General features: G+C 36.3%; 2 protein-coding genes across 2 annotated transcripts in view; both read right to left on the reverse strand.

The window, feature by feature from the left end:
* LOC127639679 (semaphorin-3D-like) overlaps positions 1-3791 on the reverse strand; it is a 96855-nt gene extending 93064 nt beyond the window's left edge. Inside the window, exon 1 of the mRNA XM_052121826.1 lies at positions 3594-3791. The gene's annotated coding sequence lies outside the window, so the exon portion shown is untranslated. The remainder of the gene's footprint in view (positions 1-3593) is intronic.
* An 862-nt stretch (positions 3792-4653) lies between these two features.
* LOC127639933 (protein SSUH2 homolog) lies at positions 4654-18305 on the reverse strand. The gene is made up of 12 exons (XM_052122277.1): positions 18240-18305; positions 13292-13387; positions 10559-10643; positions 10290-10419; positions 10107-10167; positions 9803-9927; positions 9536-9598; positions 6526-6605; positions 6281-6373; positions 6041-6146; positions 5804-5911; positions 4654-5130 (listed from the first exon to the last, which is right to left on the reverse strand). The coding sequence occupies exons 1-12, from the start codon at positions 18262-18264 to the stop codon at positions 4996-4998; spliced, it is 1107 nt and encodes a 368-aa protein (XP_051978237.1). The 5' UTR covers positions 18265-18305; the 3' UTR covers positions 4654-4995.
* Positions 18306-20742: the final 2437 nt, after the last annotated feature.

Raw genomic sequence — 20742 nt, forward strand, 5'->3', positions numbered from 1 at the left:
TATTTTCATGCAAGCATGCACATCAACGAACGCGCCCGGTGTAGACAGGGTGTTAGGATCCGTACACACCAAACACATTTTTGCATCTATCTGCACTGTTTTGTTTTTTTTGCCTATGTATACATGCAATAGACGGACATCTTTGTTCTTTGCGCCAAGTCTCACTGCTTTTTCGGGGTCTCATGTAGAAACGGCACATTTTTAAGATGCCGTGTCATTTACTTCAACTGTTAAATACACGTATTGAAACACCTGAATTATGCTCTATTCGCTGTACTATATCTTGCTTTTTTATTGAGTTTTTTTTAACTCTCTGTCCCTTACATTGGTTATAAAACCATTGGATAGTCTTGCCACAAACTCACACCACTGGTTAAACCAATAATGTGTCGGGCTGGATGGGCCACAGACATAGCCCCACAGAGTCACAGTTTTTCACTTTTTAGGTGAAATCAATCAACAAATAGCTTACATAAGTAGTTGACTATATTGAGCAGGAATAAGAAAAAACAATACATTGGGGGAAAAAAAGCTTTAATACAGCTTATTATCGGTGAGACAATCTACTCAAATAACTGTAAAATTGGCATATTAATAGTGGAACTACACAAAAATACTAATAGAATTTAGCAGTAAGCACATCCCATCACCTCACCACCATTTTATCCATACAAACTGCAACCAACTAAAATGTGGAATATGTTCATCAGGCTTGGCATCCAAATCCTAATTTTTCTCAATCATCTTTTTAAGTTTTTTGAAGATATTCATACACGGGCACAATTTATATTTGTCTACAAAACTAAATTCAAGCATTAAAGCAGCCTTTACACAAAAATCATACACAAAAAAAGATCATTCACACATAAATTAAGTCCAGTGTTTCCAAACGTTTGAGGGGTTCACAGACTTTCTGAAAATTGCACTAAACTCAATTTAACACACCCAAAAGCTCAATATGAGCTCTTCCATTGTTTGGTTAACTCAGATTATTAGAAACAATAAATAAGCAAATCACAAACAATCTCTGGATGAATGATCTTGCTAATTAATTGATATATATAGAAGAACAGGCAGGTTAACATGAGGAGAATATAGAATATTAAGAATATTATTCTGGGTGAAGAATAAGATGACATTAACCAGATGCAGATGCTCAGATAATCAGGAACATATCTGAACATATAAATCAATCCACACCAGAGCAGAATTGGGACATTCCCAAGAATTTGTAGATATGCACAGCAAGAACAAAGAGCATTGACAGATTTACCAGAGTCAAAAAGGTCCAACGGTTCATCCGGGCAAAAAAGTGAATATCATTAAAGTTCTTCTCCTCAACTCCATAAAATGTCATCTGACATCCTGAACACTTCAGCTGTTAAGATGGATATCACATCAAGTTAGAATAATCTAACCATTTAATTTCTGTTGACTCTTTGTCAAGTTCCAATAAATTACATTAGACTAAGTTAAACCACAGAGTCAGAATTTTTCTATCAAAATCCCACAAAACCCCTTAGGGAACAAGATCAGGACTTTTAACAACCCCAAAATTCTAGGCATTATTTAACTTTCACTAAAAAACGTATTTCGTATTTAACCCAGTATATCCCTTTAGATATACTCCAGAAAGATCAAACACATCTCTGCTGTCAAATATCAGTATTTATCGGAACAAACACAATAAGTCTGATGCCTTGTTAAATGAATGATCAAGGTTACTCATGCTGTGACCAGAAGAATTTTCCATTGATTTGTTTTATTCGGATCAAAGTAAACCTGAAGGCGTGGGCCTTTGACAAATGATTAAACTTTCTTAGCAATGGCATTTCAAGTGCACTGTATGATTGGACAACCATACTACATCACAGCTCCTGTTGAGTCAAGCTGTTGTTCCCAGCAGAGCAAAGCTCACCTCAGAAAAAACAACAACAGCTTCGGGGCTGCAGTGCTGGCCAGCACAGATAAGGGTCTCACAGTCACCGCCTGGCTTTTCTCATGTGGGTTCTCCATAGGGACCCCTCCCAAAACCAGAGCACACTCAATCTGTCCTTTTTCCGTCTCCCTTTCAAGTGGTAAAAGTGGGTGTGAAACATAAACTCCCTCTAACAAGAACATACACCCGTTATCATCCTTCTTCATAGTGCAATCCATCAATCGTCAAATCAAAGCAAACCTAAGAGTGTCAAATTCTGAGAGATGATCTTGAGGTTTTAAGTCTTATTACATAGTTTTACGAGGAAACAGATTCCTTACATTTTTATACAAGTTTCATGACATTGTAGGCTATCACTACGCGGACCCTTTCATCTAGCCTGATAGACAATATTTCATGTCCATTTATTTATTTATTTGTTAAGTAGCCATGTAATAAGCTGGATAATACAGTCAGCCGGACATTATCGCAAAAAAATCCCTCTCAGAGTGATACAAGAACCCTTCAGTTTGCTGTATGGGTGTCTGATCATCCTGTCTGGGTTTATTTTGTGATAATGTATGGCCGTCCTGTACATTATCGCTTACATTAACTATATATCACAGACATACATAAATACTGAGTATCCCCTGTCACTAAACATCTCTCCTGAAATGAGCCACAATGAATCTAAAATAATTTTACAATTTTTCCATGTATGGGAGACAATTCACAGAATGTGCAAAGACGGAAACAAATAAATCAAAGTAACACAATACTGTACAGTATGTACACCACCAAACAGGAAAAAGGAAAGAATCAGCGGACAATGAGCATCAGTGATGTCCAGAAAATGTATTAAACTCAATGCACGTCCTATCTTCAAATGTGCAAGACTGTGTAAAGTTACAGTTTATAAACTATAGCAGGCAGCTGCTTATGGTATTTGCTATAACTAGGCCTATATATTATATATAATTAAAAAAATAATAATAAAATAAAAAGTTTTATTATGGTAAACATTATATATATAGTTGATATTTATATAATTGTATAGTGTAATTTAATACAAATATAATTATATTATATAATTCTATATAATTTAAGCTCTATTTGAGGTCCTTGTGTCCTTTTTTTATAGCTCAAAAATATTCTTAACATTCAAATAACAGATTGAACTCACTTTTCTTACTTTATGACAAATGACTTTAAACAAAAGGCAATTTTGATAGCGTGTTTCTGTAGTCCTAGTTGAAAAATGTTGCATCACATACTTTTGTTTGGGGTCTTGGAGACTCCAATGATGTAATATTTGAATAAATGCAATAGTTTTGCCATCAGCATACCTCTAAATCAGCTTATGTGACACCTGTAAAACGCACCATAATTACACCTGTAAAATGATCTGTAGAGGTGGGCTAACAGAAGAGAAAAACTATATTTATCAAATGTCTATTTTGAAAACCGTAAGTGCATGACATTTATGAAATGACGCAAACCTGTATAATAATGATATTGGACATATAGACCTATTGCCTGCCATTTTATTCTTTTAAGAGCCTTGAAGTACCATTTAAATATAGGTGCATAATCATTAAGTACCATGGTAGCATCACTGTCCCACCTTTTCAATCAAGTTGACATTTTAACAATAACGCAACATCTAAAAACTCACTTCCTTCTCCCTTTTCCTCGTTCTTGAGATGAATATTCCACTTTTTGATATGTCGTCAATTGATCGCGGAAGGATGCGCAATGAGACACGTGTCTTGTGTATGTCCACTTGTCCTCATTCTTACAATATAATGAAACGCGCAGTGTGTTTTGGTCTGGAGCGCTGGAGAGCCACTCCTCCTCCAGGATGCTTCACTTGAGTGCTGGTTCTCTCCAAATCCCTCTTTACATGTCATATCCGTCCACTCTTAGTGAGTGTTGTTGTTTATGCAGGTGCATCTAGCTGTAACTCTCTATATATGTATTAGGACTTGGCATTTGTGAACTTTTCCTTTAAGATCATGTTATATGTTATGTCTTAAGCAATATGACAGGACATGTGCAAGATTCACCCCAAGGCCATAATAGTTTCCAGTATATGCAATAAAATGTATACTGAACATTATTTGATTCTAGACAAATTCTGGTTAAAGAAACTAGTTTGTGAATTGTTGTTTGAGAAAGCTGTTTTATATTATTTTGGAGTATCTTACCTGTCCTAAAGATTTCTACTTTTTATTGGCATTTTTTTATGTACAGTTACCCAGATGGCACACATACATCTCTGAGATGCCTGATTAAGCGTTTCATCTGGAAGGGATCACATTCTATTTAACATCTGCTAAACATCTTAAAAAGATCAGATTTACAAACATTCTAAATAATAAACATCTCAAAGACATCTGATGAATGTCTTATTGACATCCGAGAGAAAACATCTTATAGACATATTGCAGATGAGAAAGCTACATAAAAAATAGACGTCTAGGTGATTTACGTGTGCTATCATGATTGAAAAATAATAGTGACATAGCACATGTACATCTCCAAGAAGTCTGTTTTAGATCTTTTCATCTGGAAAGCATCACAATCTAATTAACATCTGCGAAACATCTTAAAAATATCAGATTTACAAATAGCTTAAATCATAAACATCTAAAACATCTGATTAATTTCATTTTGACATCCGAGACACAGGTACTTATTGAAATATGTGCAAGATGTATTATTGTATATGAGCAAACAACACAAAAATATGTCTTCGAGATATAAACACACACATCAAAATAGATGTCTGGGTGATATACATGTACAATCAGGGTATAAATCATATTTTGCAAATGCAGATATAATAGACCCACAATATGAAACATACATATGACAACTTGGTGGTATATAAATATTTTTTTTTTCTTTTTTTTTTTACTTGAATCAAAAAGTCACACATAAAAATATACAATCAAAGAATTTAGTCTTTAACAATTAATCGAGATATTACAAAAAATATGTAATAGACATCTAAATAAAACTGTTAGAATTTTTTAGATTATGGTGTTTGCCTAGATATAACACAAATACAGATACTACAAAATATTACAGGAAGCAGGGTATTTGGTAGTGTGGACCTTATTTTCTCTCCCAAAAACAAAGTAATTATAGTCTTTACCATTGTAAGCATAGAAAACATGAGTGAGAGGCACCAGCTCAAGTGTTTGTCGCTGTAAGAGAATGAGAGTGTTTCTCAGTTCTACAGAAAATTTAACAAAAGATTTAATTTTATATCATCTAGTTTACCTGAGGTCTTATAACTACATTCACATTAACCATAACAAAGTGTTTTCAGTTATGCAGGGTTACTTTATTGCATTTATTTTTTAAGTTTTACTTGAGATAGAGGGCCATGCTTCCACCTAGTGGTTAAAAGACCTTATTCACAGTAGCGCCAGCTTCACTTTTTGGCGGGAATGGAATGAGGCTGTGAGGGATAGTCTGTACGATAGGATCGACCTACCGTTATTTAAAGTGTTTTAGATCATCCCGCTGACGAAATGTTGAATAAAAAATTATATTTCCGAAATAATTTTTGTGAACAAAAAACCTCCAGACACCAAACACAATTGGTGGAATATTAGATGTGATCTTGGCACTTTAAACAGTGAGGCCATCAAAAATCAAATAGCCTATGGCGCTTCTGAATAAGGTACACTCTTAGAAAAAAGGGTTCATTGGGGTTCTATATAGAACCTTTTCTTCTAAGAGTGTATATGCTTAAATCTTATTGTATTTGGATTTTTGTTTTTCTTATGAAAGATTATCATAATTGCCAATAACCTAAATTACCTCTATTCTGTATTAACTATTTATAAGTACACACCCTTGAATTCTGCTCACCTGTTGCAGAATACGGCTAACAGCTGAATATTTAAGGAGGTGATTCTGGATTGCTCCTTTTGAGGCCTGGCAGATGTCCTGGTCAGGGAAGCCCTCTACTGGATAGACCTGCATTCAAGCATGCATTTTTAAAATGTAAATATTTGGTCATATTTTTATGCTTCATGTATCGGAGCGAACATGACTATGACTATGAAGTATGACTATCTGCATAGGAATTAATGGATGTATAAATACCAGGAGGTTTTCATCAACAAAGAACACTTCCCCAGACACCTTCTCAAACTTATTTAGTGGGAATTCAGGCAGCCTGTCAGGTATAAACTCAAACACCTGGTTCTTCCTGAGAATCACAATGCAATGGTATTGCTCGCACACTGTGTAAGATTTATAAACATTTAAAACAAGAAATGCAAGCTAACTGTCTGGTGCATCTGACCTTCCAAACAAAATTATGATTTGTTTTCAGCCAATTACCATGTAACTGTGAGCTGTATGAAATGCACAAGGTTTCTGTGGCCACAACAAGTAAGACAGACTTTGAAACCCTTTCCATGACATGAGACACACCTGCAAAAAAAAAAAAAAAAAAAAATTGAATTGAATTGAATTGAATTAAGATGTTTAATATCAAAATGGTTCACATAAGAAGTAGCATTGAGGGTCCAAACTAATAAAACTCACTAGAACCTGAATGCTGGTCAGTTTTCACCCCAAATTACCTTTTTCTTCCTCGTCCATGGCAGTTTGTGCACCGTCGGTTGCGACTGTGACCAAAACCATGACAAAACATACAGCGAGTCTACAAACACAGAGGTTTATAATTGAAACAGCATTAACCATTTCTCGAGCCTATATTTAGCAAGAACAGTTAGTTAAGATAAGCCATGGGGTGAGACGAGCCATCCCTGATGTTTAGGCAACCATACACAAAATAAAATATGTGACAGCATTTTCAAGAAGCAATCATCAGAAATGTTTTAGTTAGTTTATGTCCAAAAAATGTAATTTTCACTTTCCAAGTAAATTAAATGTTCTGTGAAGCTTTTTTTTTTCCAACCAAAATGGTGGATGTGGGGTAAGATGAGCCAAAACTTCATTAATGTGACACATGGAGAAATAATTAAATATCAGTTGAAAAAAAAAAAACATGCAGTATAACACAAATGAAAACCTTCCAATTTCTTTATTTTGCTTTCTTGTCTTCACTATGGAAGCCGGATCGCTCCTTGGAAAACAAAAATTAAAAAAGTAAATTCTTACTTTCTGTCTAACAATTGTTAATTTATTTCTCATAATTGCCAGTTTATATCTTACAATTGACTTTATACCTAGTAGTTATGTCTATACCTTGCAATTACTTAGATGTAAACTCACAATTCTGGGTTACAAATTTGCAATTACGAGATATATTAAGTTACTTATTAAGTCACAGTTTGCAAGAAATAATGCAGCAATTTAGAAATTAGAATTAGAGAAAGTCGGAATTACCATCTGTAGCAGTATAAAGGCACTATACTTCTTAGTAGCTGGTGATTTTTACTGTTTTTTTAGACATTCTTACAGATGAACAAATACATATCATTGATTTGTTTTGTTTTCTGTAATCTTAAAATTGACTGCCTGTTTAAAGGTTTCAAACTCTTCAAAAGCTATGTAGTTTTATTTTCACCAATTAAACATATAAGACAATGACTGAACCTGGCTCATCTCTCCCCAGGCCCAGGGTAAGCTGTGCCACTAGATCTTTTTTCAACAAGATAGCATATCTATTAAACTATTTAAGTTATTAAAAAGATGTTGATTTGAGGTACAACACCTCAAAGTTTCAACTGGTACATTATTTTAAAACATCTCCAATTAGACATGTAACCTCGGTTCGCTGAGATGAAGAGAACGAGACATTGTGAATCGCTAGAGGATTCCTTCCCAGTTGACCTAGTTGAAACCTTTATACTATAACACCAATCCTATGATTGGACGCTGCAGCCATTAACCCCAGTATTCTCTGAAATGAATTCAGAGGAATTGTTTTCCCATTTTAAACTGAGACAGACACTGAAGAATGGTCTGAACGCGCTCATACGTGAGGTGCACCCGCATGCTCACTGATTTGAGCCTGAGTCCCAAGAAGGAGATTGGTTGGCTGGGGGAAACTGTTCTTTTCACCCAGTTGACATTTAGACCTAGGTTTTTTAGATGGCAAAGCACAGGGTTTGCAGTGAGATGCCGGTTGCTTTCTCTTCTCGCTTTCTCAGACCAAAACCCGGTTTCAGCAAATCCTTCTACAGAGTTTCCAAAAGGATGTCAAGTAACACCGGGCTATCAAGGAGGGCTGCTTTTTCAGAGTTACGCATTTCTGTCGGTGTGAGTCAGATATGCCAATCCAGAACCATCAGGCTGCTCATTGCCTTCCTGATGGCTTGGGTGATCACTTTTGTGGCTCACAGTGCCAGATCAGTTGCGGTGCAGAGCTCTTTGAAAAGCTCTGGATCTGGCCCTTGCTTATCCATACTCTTGAGGGGCTTCGCCTGAATCACTTGTAGCACCGTTATCCTGTGGAAGCTGAAACCAGCTTGTCTGGCCGCTGTGTATGCTTTTCCAGCTAGTATGCACATCAGTCGATGCGGCTTGGAGGGGTGGGCGGGATTTCCATTCCATAGCGGAAGTCGGACAGAGGCGTGCTGTGACCATTTGTTCAATCGAAGGGAGCTTCGCATAGCCGTTCTTCACTGCATGATCCACTAACGTGAGGATGGTAGCCCCTGAGTGCGTGATGAGTAGAGCGCATGGCAGGACTTCGTGAATTCCTTGTGAAAAAAATGGTGCAAGCCTGTAAGCCGCGGTCTGTTGGCGATGGCCGGTTTGCAGGAAACACTCATCTAAGTGAGATTTTTGTGGTTCTACTGGAGGGGACCACTCAAAACCGATCTCCTGAACTGCCCTCACAAGAACGCAAAGAAGCACCTTATCAGTGGCACGTGCATGTTCCTCGCCCTCGCTGAAACGACATCTTGAAAAAGACATGTACACACAAGCTACTCTTTTTGTGCAGCATGCAGGAGGCAGGTGGTATCTCACTGAGCATTGCATTGTTATTGGCAAGCTTTGAAGTGAAGAACCTGTACACCAGAGTGTCCTCAATGGAAAAACGGAGAAACTCTTTACCAGAACACTTGCATGAGAGCAGTAAACCTTCTCGCTGTAGGTGCAGTCGACAAGCCATCCTGTCCGCTCTCACAGAGAAGATATGTCTGCTGAGACGTGTATTTCAACAGCGAAGTGTAGAGGGTTTCCAAGACAAAGATATCCTCGGTCTTGAAGGAAGAAAATTTGGGAGAAATGGTGTTTGTGCAGCCGCTTATATAGGCTAACTGTGTGCCTAAAGGGGCGGGGCTTAAACACCATTTCCAATCACAGGATTGACATTATTGTACATTGGTTTCAACTAAGTCATTGTGGAAGGAATCCCCTAGCGATTTGCAATGTCGAAGTGAACTGAATTGATAGGGAAACTTTTTAACTCAAAAGCATAATAAATAATATAAAAAGTTACTAATCTAACCCAGGTCTCCTCTATATTGTTTGCACTCATTTGTTTAAATTAAGATTTTGGGAGAAACCCCTTTTGTAACTGTTAGTTACTGGTAACACAGAACATTACAGCCAGTCTATTACAGACAACACAGTAAAAAACAAATGTTCCATGATTCTTAATAAATATATACTCACCAGTCCTTGTCCATGGCAGTTTGTACACCTCACTTGTCCATTACCATGACATCGGTGGCACGGCTGCAATGACAATGCACTAATGCAAACCATGCAATAAATTCAATAGTCATCAAAACACTTCACTCCTATAAAAGTCTCACTTAAATGTGTAAATAAAGAGCAAGAGGCACTTAATCTAAATATTGGAAATGTATATTGGTGATGGATTACAATGTATATAAGAATACAGTAAGAGTATATAAAAACATAGATGGACTGTGATACCTTTATGAATGAAGAGTGTGGCACCCTGACTTTCTGAATAACATCAGTGAATTTGGGTGGATAGGACACCTGGACATGCCACGGTGGAGGACTCACTCCATTCTGTGGACCATCTACAAACTGACCTAAGCATAACATATTTATTTGATACAGGACTGAAAGTGTCGTATTCTGACTTTTGAACTGGTGCTGGTTCTAGCTGGTCTCCTAGCCAAATCACACTGGTCTGTTTGTTTTTTTGTTTTTTTGCTGGAGACCAGCCGGCTGATCAGCTAAACCAGATCAATACCAGAACGTTATGCACCTGTGTGTGGCTCTGATTCCCATGCACTTGATCTGGACTCGGTAAATGTTTCCAGGCGGTACTGAAAAGATACACAATAAATGACTTTCCATATACTGTTGAGTATGACAAAACATACAGCATTTGAATTGCAATACTTTAATGATCATTATCGTGGCTGGATACTATTAAGAAGAGATTTACACGGTAAACTGTAAAAGGATTCAAGTCTTTGAAGATCAGATTTTTCGCAGGCTTGCTGCTGTATGCCCACTTTTTACCCACAAACTGCAGAAGAGCATCTCTCGCAACATCTTCTGAGACAGTTGGCACCCTGTCAGAACAAAAACATACTTTATGGTAAACATAAAGCAAGTAATGCTCAATTCACATTTTTCTTTGGATATGATAAGTGTGAAAACATTTGTAAAAAAGTGCCATTGTACAAATAAATGCTGGTATGTGTTACCCACATTATGTTTGGAACTAATGCATTTTTGTTATTTTCAGGCTGAGGAACAAAGTCTGTTGGAGGAGGATAGATTTGTTCTGTACTGTCTATAAAGAAGAACACAAACAAAAATCAGAGAAAACACTTTTTCAGCTCAAATTAAAAGTATAGTAATTAAGCACCCGTATTTAGGTTATTTGGCATGCGATAAACACTGGTTATGATTAAATGTCCATAAATCAACACAAATATATAGGAATATCCTGGTCCATGTTCTCAAATTGGTGGCTGTTGATAGGTCTTCACTATAAAGGTGCTCTATGGAATGATTTTCCGGACATTATTCAAAAGGAATTGCAAATTGTATTTGCAATTGCGTTTTCAATTTGTGGACGCATAAAATGTGACATAATCCAAACGCAATTGCAAATCGTGCATTACCGTTTGCATTTTCGTTTAAGCGAAGGCACAGTGACTGCCAGATTTCAAATGGAAAAGCAAAGTCCGTTTGCAACTGTGTTTCCCATATCTTACGAATTTTGGCCCTGTCATATTTAAATAGCAATTTCAATTACCACGTCTGCTTTTTCACTTTCTCAGCGTCGCGTATGTAGCCAGCCAAAACTCAAATGGAATACTAATTCCCTTAGTATTTCCATTGATGCCTTACACGGAAACCTGTCAATCAGGGTCAAGGGTGGGATTATGCTATGGGGCGTGTTTGTCTTGGGAAGTGATGTCACTCACAGTCGACGGTCAAGAGTCATTATATAAACAAGCATTAAAAGTAATGGACCAGAAATCTGTAAGGTGGCATCACTGCATCATTCTAAGGAAGCATAATATCTTGAGTTTTGACAGTTTTGTAAATTTTTCTTTTTAAAACTAATTTTTAAGTGTGTGAACAACGTTGCACCAGAAATATTCTGTCAACTAGTACATAAACAAAAGAGCGGAATAAGAACTAGAGGCACAATAAGTGGAAACTATAGCCGCAAAACGTAGAACAACATTTGGTCAGACATCATTTTCAGTAAGAGGCATACATTTGTGGAATGCATCTGAAATTAAAACATTGACAGACTTCAAGGTTTTTAATAGACATTTAAAGCAATGGCTGAAACTGAAACAACTTTGTGAACACTGACTGTACAGGACATAACACAATGCATACAAACATAATGTTGCATATGTGAGCACGCACAGACATATGCACCCTTTTGTGTTCTTGTATTGTTGTGTCTAGACTTTGATTTATAGTGACTTCCACATCTACTTAAGCCCATATCTTATTTCATATATGGGATGTATTTGTTGTATGTATTTTATTAATTATAAATCTTAAATTTAATACTCCGTAAAGGGGGGTGTCTGTAAATTAGTCATGGCTAGAAACATGTATGCGTGGCATCTACTTTGTATTCTTTATAAAGCAATGTTCTATGCATTTGTCCCTGTCAAATAAACATTAAAATAAATACAAAATAAATAAAGAGGTGATGCCCTGAACAGACGCCGGTTTATTTGATCTTGACCGTCGACTGTGAGTGACATCACTTCCCAAGACAAACACGCCCCATAGCATAATCCCACCCTTGACCCTGATTGACAGGTTTCCGTGTAAGGCATCAATGGAAATACTAAGGGAATTAGTATTCCATTTGAGTTTTGGCTGGCTACATACGCGACGCTGAGAAAGTGAAAAAGCATACATGGTAATTGAAATTGCTATTTAAATATGACAGGGCCAAAACTGGTAAGATATGGGAAACACAGTTGCAAACGGACTTTGCTTTTCCATTTGAAATTTGGCAGTCACTGTGCGTTCGCTTAAACGAAAATGCAAACGGTAATGCGCGATTTGCAATTGCGTTTGGATTATGTCACATTTTATGCGTCCACAAATTGAAAACGCAATTGCAAATACAATTTGCAATTCCTTTTGAATAATGTCCGGAAAATCATTCCATAGTGCTCTCAGTATTTTGTATTATTTATTTTATTTTTATGTCGTCTTGGACTAACACTGACACCTAGTGGTGTGGATGCAGCATCGTTCAATAACAGTAGTTTTCAGTTACTGATACCATGTAGAAATTCACTTTTTTCAGTTAGCCATGATTAATACATGAGTGAAAGTGTTCAATAACTGAGATTAAGCAAGTAGCATTCGGCTGGTCATGTTATCCCCATGAGGGGACCTTCTTTATGTAGAACAAAAAAAGCATATATAAGGTTACTGCTATGAATAGAGGCTTCATCTCAAAATTACACTTCATTTGTTTAGGAGTAATACTTTTTAATTAACAAAACAAATACTGAGTGCACCTTTAAAGCCTAAATAAGACTGCAAAAGTATAATTTCACAGTATGTCTTGGTGAGAAACAAGCAATTTAAGCCCTTTTGCATTGAATGTATGTTCACGCAAGAAATTACATTGTTTTAAGTGATAATCAACTGTCCAATTACATTTTAAGCTTTAAAGCGAGGCACTATCCACAGTATTGATTAAGTTCACTGAAGACAGAATGTTAGCCAAAATTAAGTAATTTTTCCGTAAAAAACGTTACGCCTGTTATACGTTCACGGGTGAGCTTGTGTGTGAACAAACTTTTCTCATAGAGCTCATAAATGCACTGCGCAAGAATTGTAAGAATTAGACAGAATTACTTTTTTTCTTTAATGGTACTATGATAAGATCAATGTTAATATTTAGGTCTGAGTGGGACTACAGTACACATCAAGGTCTCTCACCTCCCCCTTTATTTTCCTCATAGCCTGTCACATTGTCCAGCCAGCCGGGGGGCAGAGCAAATGGACCCTCCTCAGGAAGGCTCAGGTCAAAGGAGTCTGGAGCAACAGAGAAACTGTGACATTTCAGGTCCCAGGGGGACACAATATGATTTATCCAAGTACAACCTTTCTGGATCAACATCCTTTGTTGGTCCTGGAACAACATTCCTATGAACCAATCATAGCCCTAACCCTAACCTTAAAATCAAAGGAAAATGAGAGGTTAAGAAGGTTAAGCCCTACGCCTAAAATCTAATTGGTTGATAAGAATGTTGTTCCAGGACCAACAAGGATGTTCATTCAGGAACATGTCCAATTTGGGTAAATTAGAAGTGACTTGAATTAGATGAAGCACAGCCAAATAGAAACTCTCGCACTAGGTCAGATGTTAATGTTGAGTTACTGGGCAACATAATGTAAACACATATTTCTTAGTATTCAGACCTTGCCACCTGGTCATTAGGGAACTTTTCCTCAGCAATGCTTGTTTGAATGCAATAGCGTTTGGAGTTATATAAATACTTCTTATAAACAGCACAGTTATGTTCATGAACAATGCTGCTAGCTAACAAGTGGATATAAATATAATCTTGTGAGGGTTTCCTTCAACAGAGATTGTGCTCAAGATTTAGCATGAAGAATAGGCAAAATAAGGCCAGAGAAACAATGCCCTGAAAATATATCAGTGAATAAAGGGAGGAGTAGGTTGTCAGTGATATGATTCAAATCTTAACTTAGCAATGCACATCTATCAAAATGTAATCTATGACAAATTCAATATATTGTCCACCGTGGCAGGTATGAAGCATATTATTGTGTATACTTAAGGCCTTTGCATATTTCCTATGACATTGAAGAACAAATGGCCGTTACGCCATTTAGAACAAAATCTGGCCAAAATTAAGGTGTTTTTGAGTTCGTCTTGGTGGTTCGTAACAACTCGCCAGGGCAGATTTTCAGGAAAACATCTTACCGGCTGCTAAACAACTTCTTACTGCCATTGGTACACATCATCGGTAGATATGACCTGGAGTTCCACCTACTTTGAGGCCGACAATTAATTCCGGTTTAATCAGTTAAGATCAGTCACCAGTGTGCAGTTATTAGCGAGCTGGTGCAAAATTACATTTCATGAGATTAGTTTTGTTTAAATAGTTTAAAAAAAAAATATTGAATCTACGTAAATACTTTAAATTGCCCATTCACTTTGTTGTTTGATATGCTTCTTCACTCGTGTGCCATCTGCAGTGACAGCCATTCACATATCTGCCCAAAGTGAGATATGTCTATCATCATTCTTTTGTCTGTATTCTACCCAATAACACTCTTTTATACACCCATATTTGCAGTAGTATCAGTGTCATCATAAATTACAAGTATAGTGTAATTGGTGTTTATTATAGCACATGTAGCATTTTGGTACATAAGCCCTTGAATGCAGAATGTAAACATGACAAATTACACATTATCTACTGCATCTATATTACTTAAGATCATCATTGAGTAGTTAATACAGCTAATTTTACTGATCTTGTGTGAATTCTACTCATAGAATGAGACACAAAGTCTTTGATAAGACCTTTTGATGTCATATTAGTTGATGTTTAACATGTGGTCTTGAGCGTCCTCATGCTTAAATGTATCTTTAAACGCCTCCCCCTGCAGTGCAGCCGGTGTCTGAATGTTCGCAAACAGGATGTCATTGCTCAGTTGTTTCGAACTTCTTTTTATCTACGAATAAAAAAACTAAGAAGAACTTCTCCGTACATGTGCTGGGTCCTTTAGACACAAAACATACTTTCTGCGAGAATGTGAACCAAACACTTCTAGTTACACAAAAATGTGTGAAAACACATTTTCACACATTGTTGCATTCTGGAATTTGTCAAACACAATTAAGCACAAAAACATACACGTTTTTCTTGCATGACGTCTTGCGTACGGTCCAGTACTCTAGCCTTCACGAGTATACTCTGACCGTGAACCCGCACGGACACTTTCAACGCATGTACTCTATGACAGCTTTGTTATACTCTATATGGCTAGGGTATGTTTTCTTTGTATACTATACTTTCTATACATTTTTAAGCCATGTACTTGTATGGATGTATTTGACATATCCAATCCTCTTTTGTACAATCAAGCCAGGCACAAATGCAGACATTGCTCACAGTCACAAACTGCCTGCAAGTCTAGACAAACTGGGCTGCATGCAGACAGTCCACGCATACAGTGCTGATGACGAAATGTGCATCAAACGAACTATGAGCGAAGGGTAGCGGCACGTGGAAAAATCAAGTATACTTTGGGCTAAGCTAGTCTGTGAATGTTGACGCTTCTAGCAATGCAAGCTCGATTTTGTGTGTTGTTACCTTTCGAAATGTGTCAGACTGAAAGTAATAACACAATGCAAATGCGCATTGTCAATAGGTGCGCTGTAGCTGGCATTAATGTGAACTGTCCGCTTCTATGCAGAGTTTTCTCTTTAAAGTCAACTGCTGTCATGGCGGAGCAATAGTTGGAAGGGACTATTACTGAAGAAGTAAGTTAAAGTAAATATATTTATAGCAGCTAACCCAGACTTTTTAAGGGAACTCTATGGCCTCCTTGAGTTTAAAAATATAGTCATACTAATGTTAAATTATGGCAATACCATTTAATTACTTGAGTAATTGGATATTAAAAAGTCAACACATGCAGAACACTAGACAATAATAGGGGCTTTAACATTGAACCACTGGGAGTTGGGATTAAAGCACAATACCCTAATCAATGAATATGCCAGAGACCAATTTATTGGGTGCAACGTACAATGAGGGAAAGTAAATAACACTCAAACCCCTGAGAATTAGTCTCTCTCATAGTCTGGTACCTAACTTACAAATAGCAGCACAAAAATAACTAGTGTTAACAGAAATGATTCTGGTGCCGAGATTATGAATTATGATTATGAACACAATTAAGAGCAATCGAAGATAAATTATATAGTAAAAGATCTATTTAATAGGTACTTTATTCTAAAATAGATTACATTTGCTGTGCCTTTAAGAAACTGGTATGTGCCTAATCGTGTTCATAATGACAGACATGTGCTGTTCCTTTGTGAGAGCCAGATTTATTTTTGCAAACAGGATACATCCATTTTTTAAGATAGCATTTAAAGATAACAATTTCAGACTGTTAATTTGTCCTCAGACTACATGTTTGCTCTTTGACTACATGAAAGCAGTCCAAAAAAAAAAACTTTAGGCAGACTACATTATGCAATGTGCAACTTTTTCAGTAAACAGGTTAGTGTGTTAAGCTATTGTTACAAACTACTGGTTAAAAAGCTTGGAATTTGACTTTTTTGTTTTATTTGTTTAGAAAAAGCTGTGTAGATGCCTGGAAATAAACAGGAAGTTGTGGAATTAAAAAAAGAGGCAAAAGAAAAGTAAAGAAATATTTAAAATTCTGCACAATTTCTTGGTCACTAATTAAATGTATGCAAATATTGTGGTATTAACCATGTTAACTTTTTTGTCATTTTTTTTGTCATTTTTTTGTCAATATTGTCTAATCATGCTGCCTGGATAACATGGATCATCAGGTTTTGCACAAACTTATATAGTTCATGACAGCTCATAGTGCATGGTGTTATGGAGTGAAGGTGGCGTAGTGGTCTAAAGCACTAAACTGTTAAGCAGAAGGTTGCTGGTTCAATCCCCACAGCCACCACCATTGTGGGTCCTTGAGCAAGACACTTAACTCCAGGTTGCTCCGGGGGGATTGTCCCTGTAATAAGGGCTCTGTAAGTCGCTTTGGATAAAAGTGTCGGCCAAATGCATAAATGGAAATATAAATGTATTAAAGCTAAAGAAGGCATACCTAATATAATGAGTTTCGGATGCAGAGTGAAACGGATGCAAAATTAAAAGCATTTTAATTAGTGATATCTAACTTTTGGACACCACTGTAAGTATTTAGTTCCAAAGACTCCTTTTACACTATAAGAATATGAATATGTAAAATATTTTTGTCACTAGATGTCACATGTGAAGTTCAGGTTTTAAAGCATCAGCTGTTAAATTGGTGATTTGGGAACATGAGTAATCAAATGGAAAAGTATATCAAATGCAATGAAAGCATGTTCCAGTGTTATGCAAATGCAGTATATTCAGACATTTTTGGTCAGACCTTTTATTTTATATTGGCATCTGACTATGTGAGACTGAATTGTATCCACGTGGTTAAAGACAATGAAACTGACAATATGATCCTCAATGTGACAACAGTGGCATTTCTTAGACAAATAATGCTGAACAGGACATTCAAATATAAATGTCATGGAACTTTGATTTACACATTTTAACGTTATTCATACTTGAATGTGCTTAAACTGCTGATCTGTATAATACATACTACATTACTTATTATATAATGTTTTATAAAGTTTAATAAGTTATTTGAGGTGTTTTATAAAACTGACTCAAGCAGTGCATTGTTTAGAAATTTTGGAAAATGTTTATGTTTAGCTTAAATTCATTCAACAAATACAAAAAGTAATTATTTGTGGTAAAATTGTTTACAACAGCTGGATTTTACTATGTGTAAAAGAACATCTAGTCTTCTAAGTCTTACTAATGTATTTGTTTGTTAATTATTGTATTTATTTTCTTTCAAAATGTCTATGAAGAGAGCATTAGGAACAGAATTAAGATAAAAGATTTCAGATTAAAACACTTTATGCATTGAGTTCTAAATAACGCATCCAAATATGATTTTGCAGAATCATGCCATGCATTAAAAATTGATATTTAGGGTAAACAAACCCTGAACAAATGAGAAGTATTTACAGTAATGTATAAATTCTAATAAAAACAAAATGGCATTAGGCATTTGTAATGTTTTGTAAATGTCATGTACTCACTTATATCTTCGTCTTTGTCATCCATAACACATTTAAAATGCTGTTGAGTTGTGCAATGATCCTCAATACACCATGAGCTCCACATTTACTGAGAGCTTTTCCTAAAATTGCACAGGAATGCAGACACGCCCCCAAGTGTTCTCTCAGTCTGTCAAGTCAAGTCAAACTTTATTTATAGAGTGCATTTAAAAACAACAGAATTTGACCCAATGTGCTTTACAAATAAATCAATGTCAGAGTAATATAAAACAGATTGATTTAAAGTTAAATATAAAACATAATAAAAAATTAAAAATAATCTTTATATACAGCATCATGTATTTATCCATTTCAAACTATTCAATAGCTACACAATAAAATATATTTTTTAAAGAACATTTGAAAATGGCTAGTGTTGAATCTGACCTCATGTGGAAAGGGATTCTATTCCATAGATTAGGACCAATCACAGAAAGAAAAGGCACGGTCACCATTAGATCTATAGCGGCAATGAGGAACCCTCAATAGAAGTTGATCGGAAAACCTGAGAGCTCTGGTGGGGGAGTAAGGGTGTAGAAGGTCACTGATATATTGGGGCATGAGACCAGATAGTGTCTTGTAGACGAAAATCTGAAATTTAAAATGTCTTTCACAGGAAGCTAGTGTAGAGATGCTAAAACCAGTGATTCTCTTTCTTGCCAGCCAATGTTTGATAACTTTGAAGCAATTTAGGGCGTTCTCAAATGAACAATTCTTGTCTATACTCACTGGGAAATAAAATTGGGAATCATCAGCATAACAGTGATAAGATATGCTGTACTTATGGAAAATAGAGCTCAGAGGAAGCATATTCACTGAAAATAACAAGGGTCCTAAAATTGACCCTTGAGGGACACCACACTGTAATTGAGCCAACGTTAAATTAACAGAGAACATCCTTTCTTTTAGATTGGAGGAAATCCACAGGTGTGCCATACCCTGGATGCCAACCATACTCTCAAGATGATTGAGAAAAATATTATGGTCGATAGTGTCGAACGTGCCACTGAGATCTAATAAAACAACAGGTGAACTTGAATCCATGGAGAGTGAAATATAATTAGTGACCTTTAGCAATGTTGATTCAGTGCTGTGCATCAGTCAGGAACCAGACTAAAATGTATCTAAAATGTTAAATGGATTTAGATAGGAGTAGAGCTCCAAATAAACAACTCTCTCTGAAATCTTAGAAATAAAAGGAAGTTTGGAGATTGGTCTGTAATTGTTGTGTATTGCTGAATCCAATTTTGTTTTTTTAATAAAGGATGTTAAAAGATGTAGAATTGCATGTTTAAAACTTATTAGAACAACTCCACTTGCTAATGTTTAGTATAGCTGTTAATTCTGAAATAAAATTCTGAAAACAGATTGGCAGTAGAAGAGTGAATGTACAGGGATTGACGTAAGGGCTGAAAAAGTAGGGAGAGGACAGGGAGACAGACTCAAACATTATTGAATAATGGTCAGAAATGTCAATATCTAAGACCTCTAAGTTGGATAATGAAAGACCATATGATAACACAAGATCCATTGTATGACCCATATTGTGAGTAGGACCAGTGACATGTCATACAAAATTGAAAGACTCTGTAAGGGAGATAAATTCATTCACCAGAGGTTTTGATGGACAGCAAACGTGAATGTTAAAATCCCCAAGAATCAGGAGTCTATCACAACGAGACTCAAGACATCAATCTTTAATAATTGGACCTCAAAACTGGAATACATGTCCACAGGCAGTGTTCTGCATTTAAAAGTGTTTCTACAAACAGTGGTAACACCACCTCCTTGCCTTGATGTCAGTGGGGAATTTAAGAAGTCACAGCCTGGCGGCGTTAGATCCCCCAGGGCCATTTGTTCACCAGGATCAAGCCAGGTCTCGGTGATGAATAAAAGGTCCAATGATCGTGATATAAAAAAGTAATTCAAAACAAAAGATTTGTATGATACTGATGTATTAATGAGGACCATCTTAATAGTGTTGACATCTGTGTTTTACAGTGAAATAAAAGATGTGCGTTTCAGCACGCTGAGATAATAAAAATGTAGACCCCGCTTCATATCACTTTCACCAGTCGGAAGGTGACGGCGTGAAGACCAGATGGCCAGTATGTGATGGTTGTCAGAGGCATCAACCGGTAATATGCAGGGATGCTGGTGTTAGGGGATAGAATCTATAGTTCATACAGTATAAAAATCAGTATGTCTATGGAGAGTTCATAAGGATAACCGCACCAACGTAGGAATAACGCTACTGTAACTAGATTTTTGCAAAGTGATTTTTTGTAAGTACTGCAACAGTTTCCTGGTGAAATGTACACTAGAGGTGCTACAGCAACACGGGAACAAGGAACAGAGACAAGACCAGGAACTGAAACATGATTTCAAAATAAATGTCCATACAAAACTCAATTCCAGGACATATGTTATGTGTCTTACTCATTGTGAAACATTGTTTTCTTCATGGCATGAATCACACCGAAGG

The sequence above is a fragment of the Xyrauchen texanus genome, chromosome 48 (genome assembly GCF_025860055.1).
Source record: "Xyrauchen texanus isolate HMW12.3.18 chromosome 48, RBS_HiC_50CHRs, whole genome shotgun sequence".
Taxonomy (NCBI): domain Eukaryota; kingdom Metazoa; phylum Chordata; class Actinopteri; order Cypriniformes; family Catostomidae; genus Xyrauchen; species Xyrauchen texanus.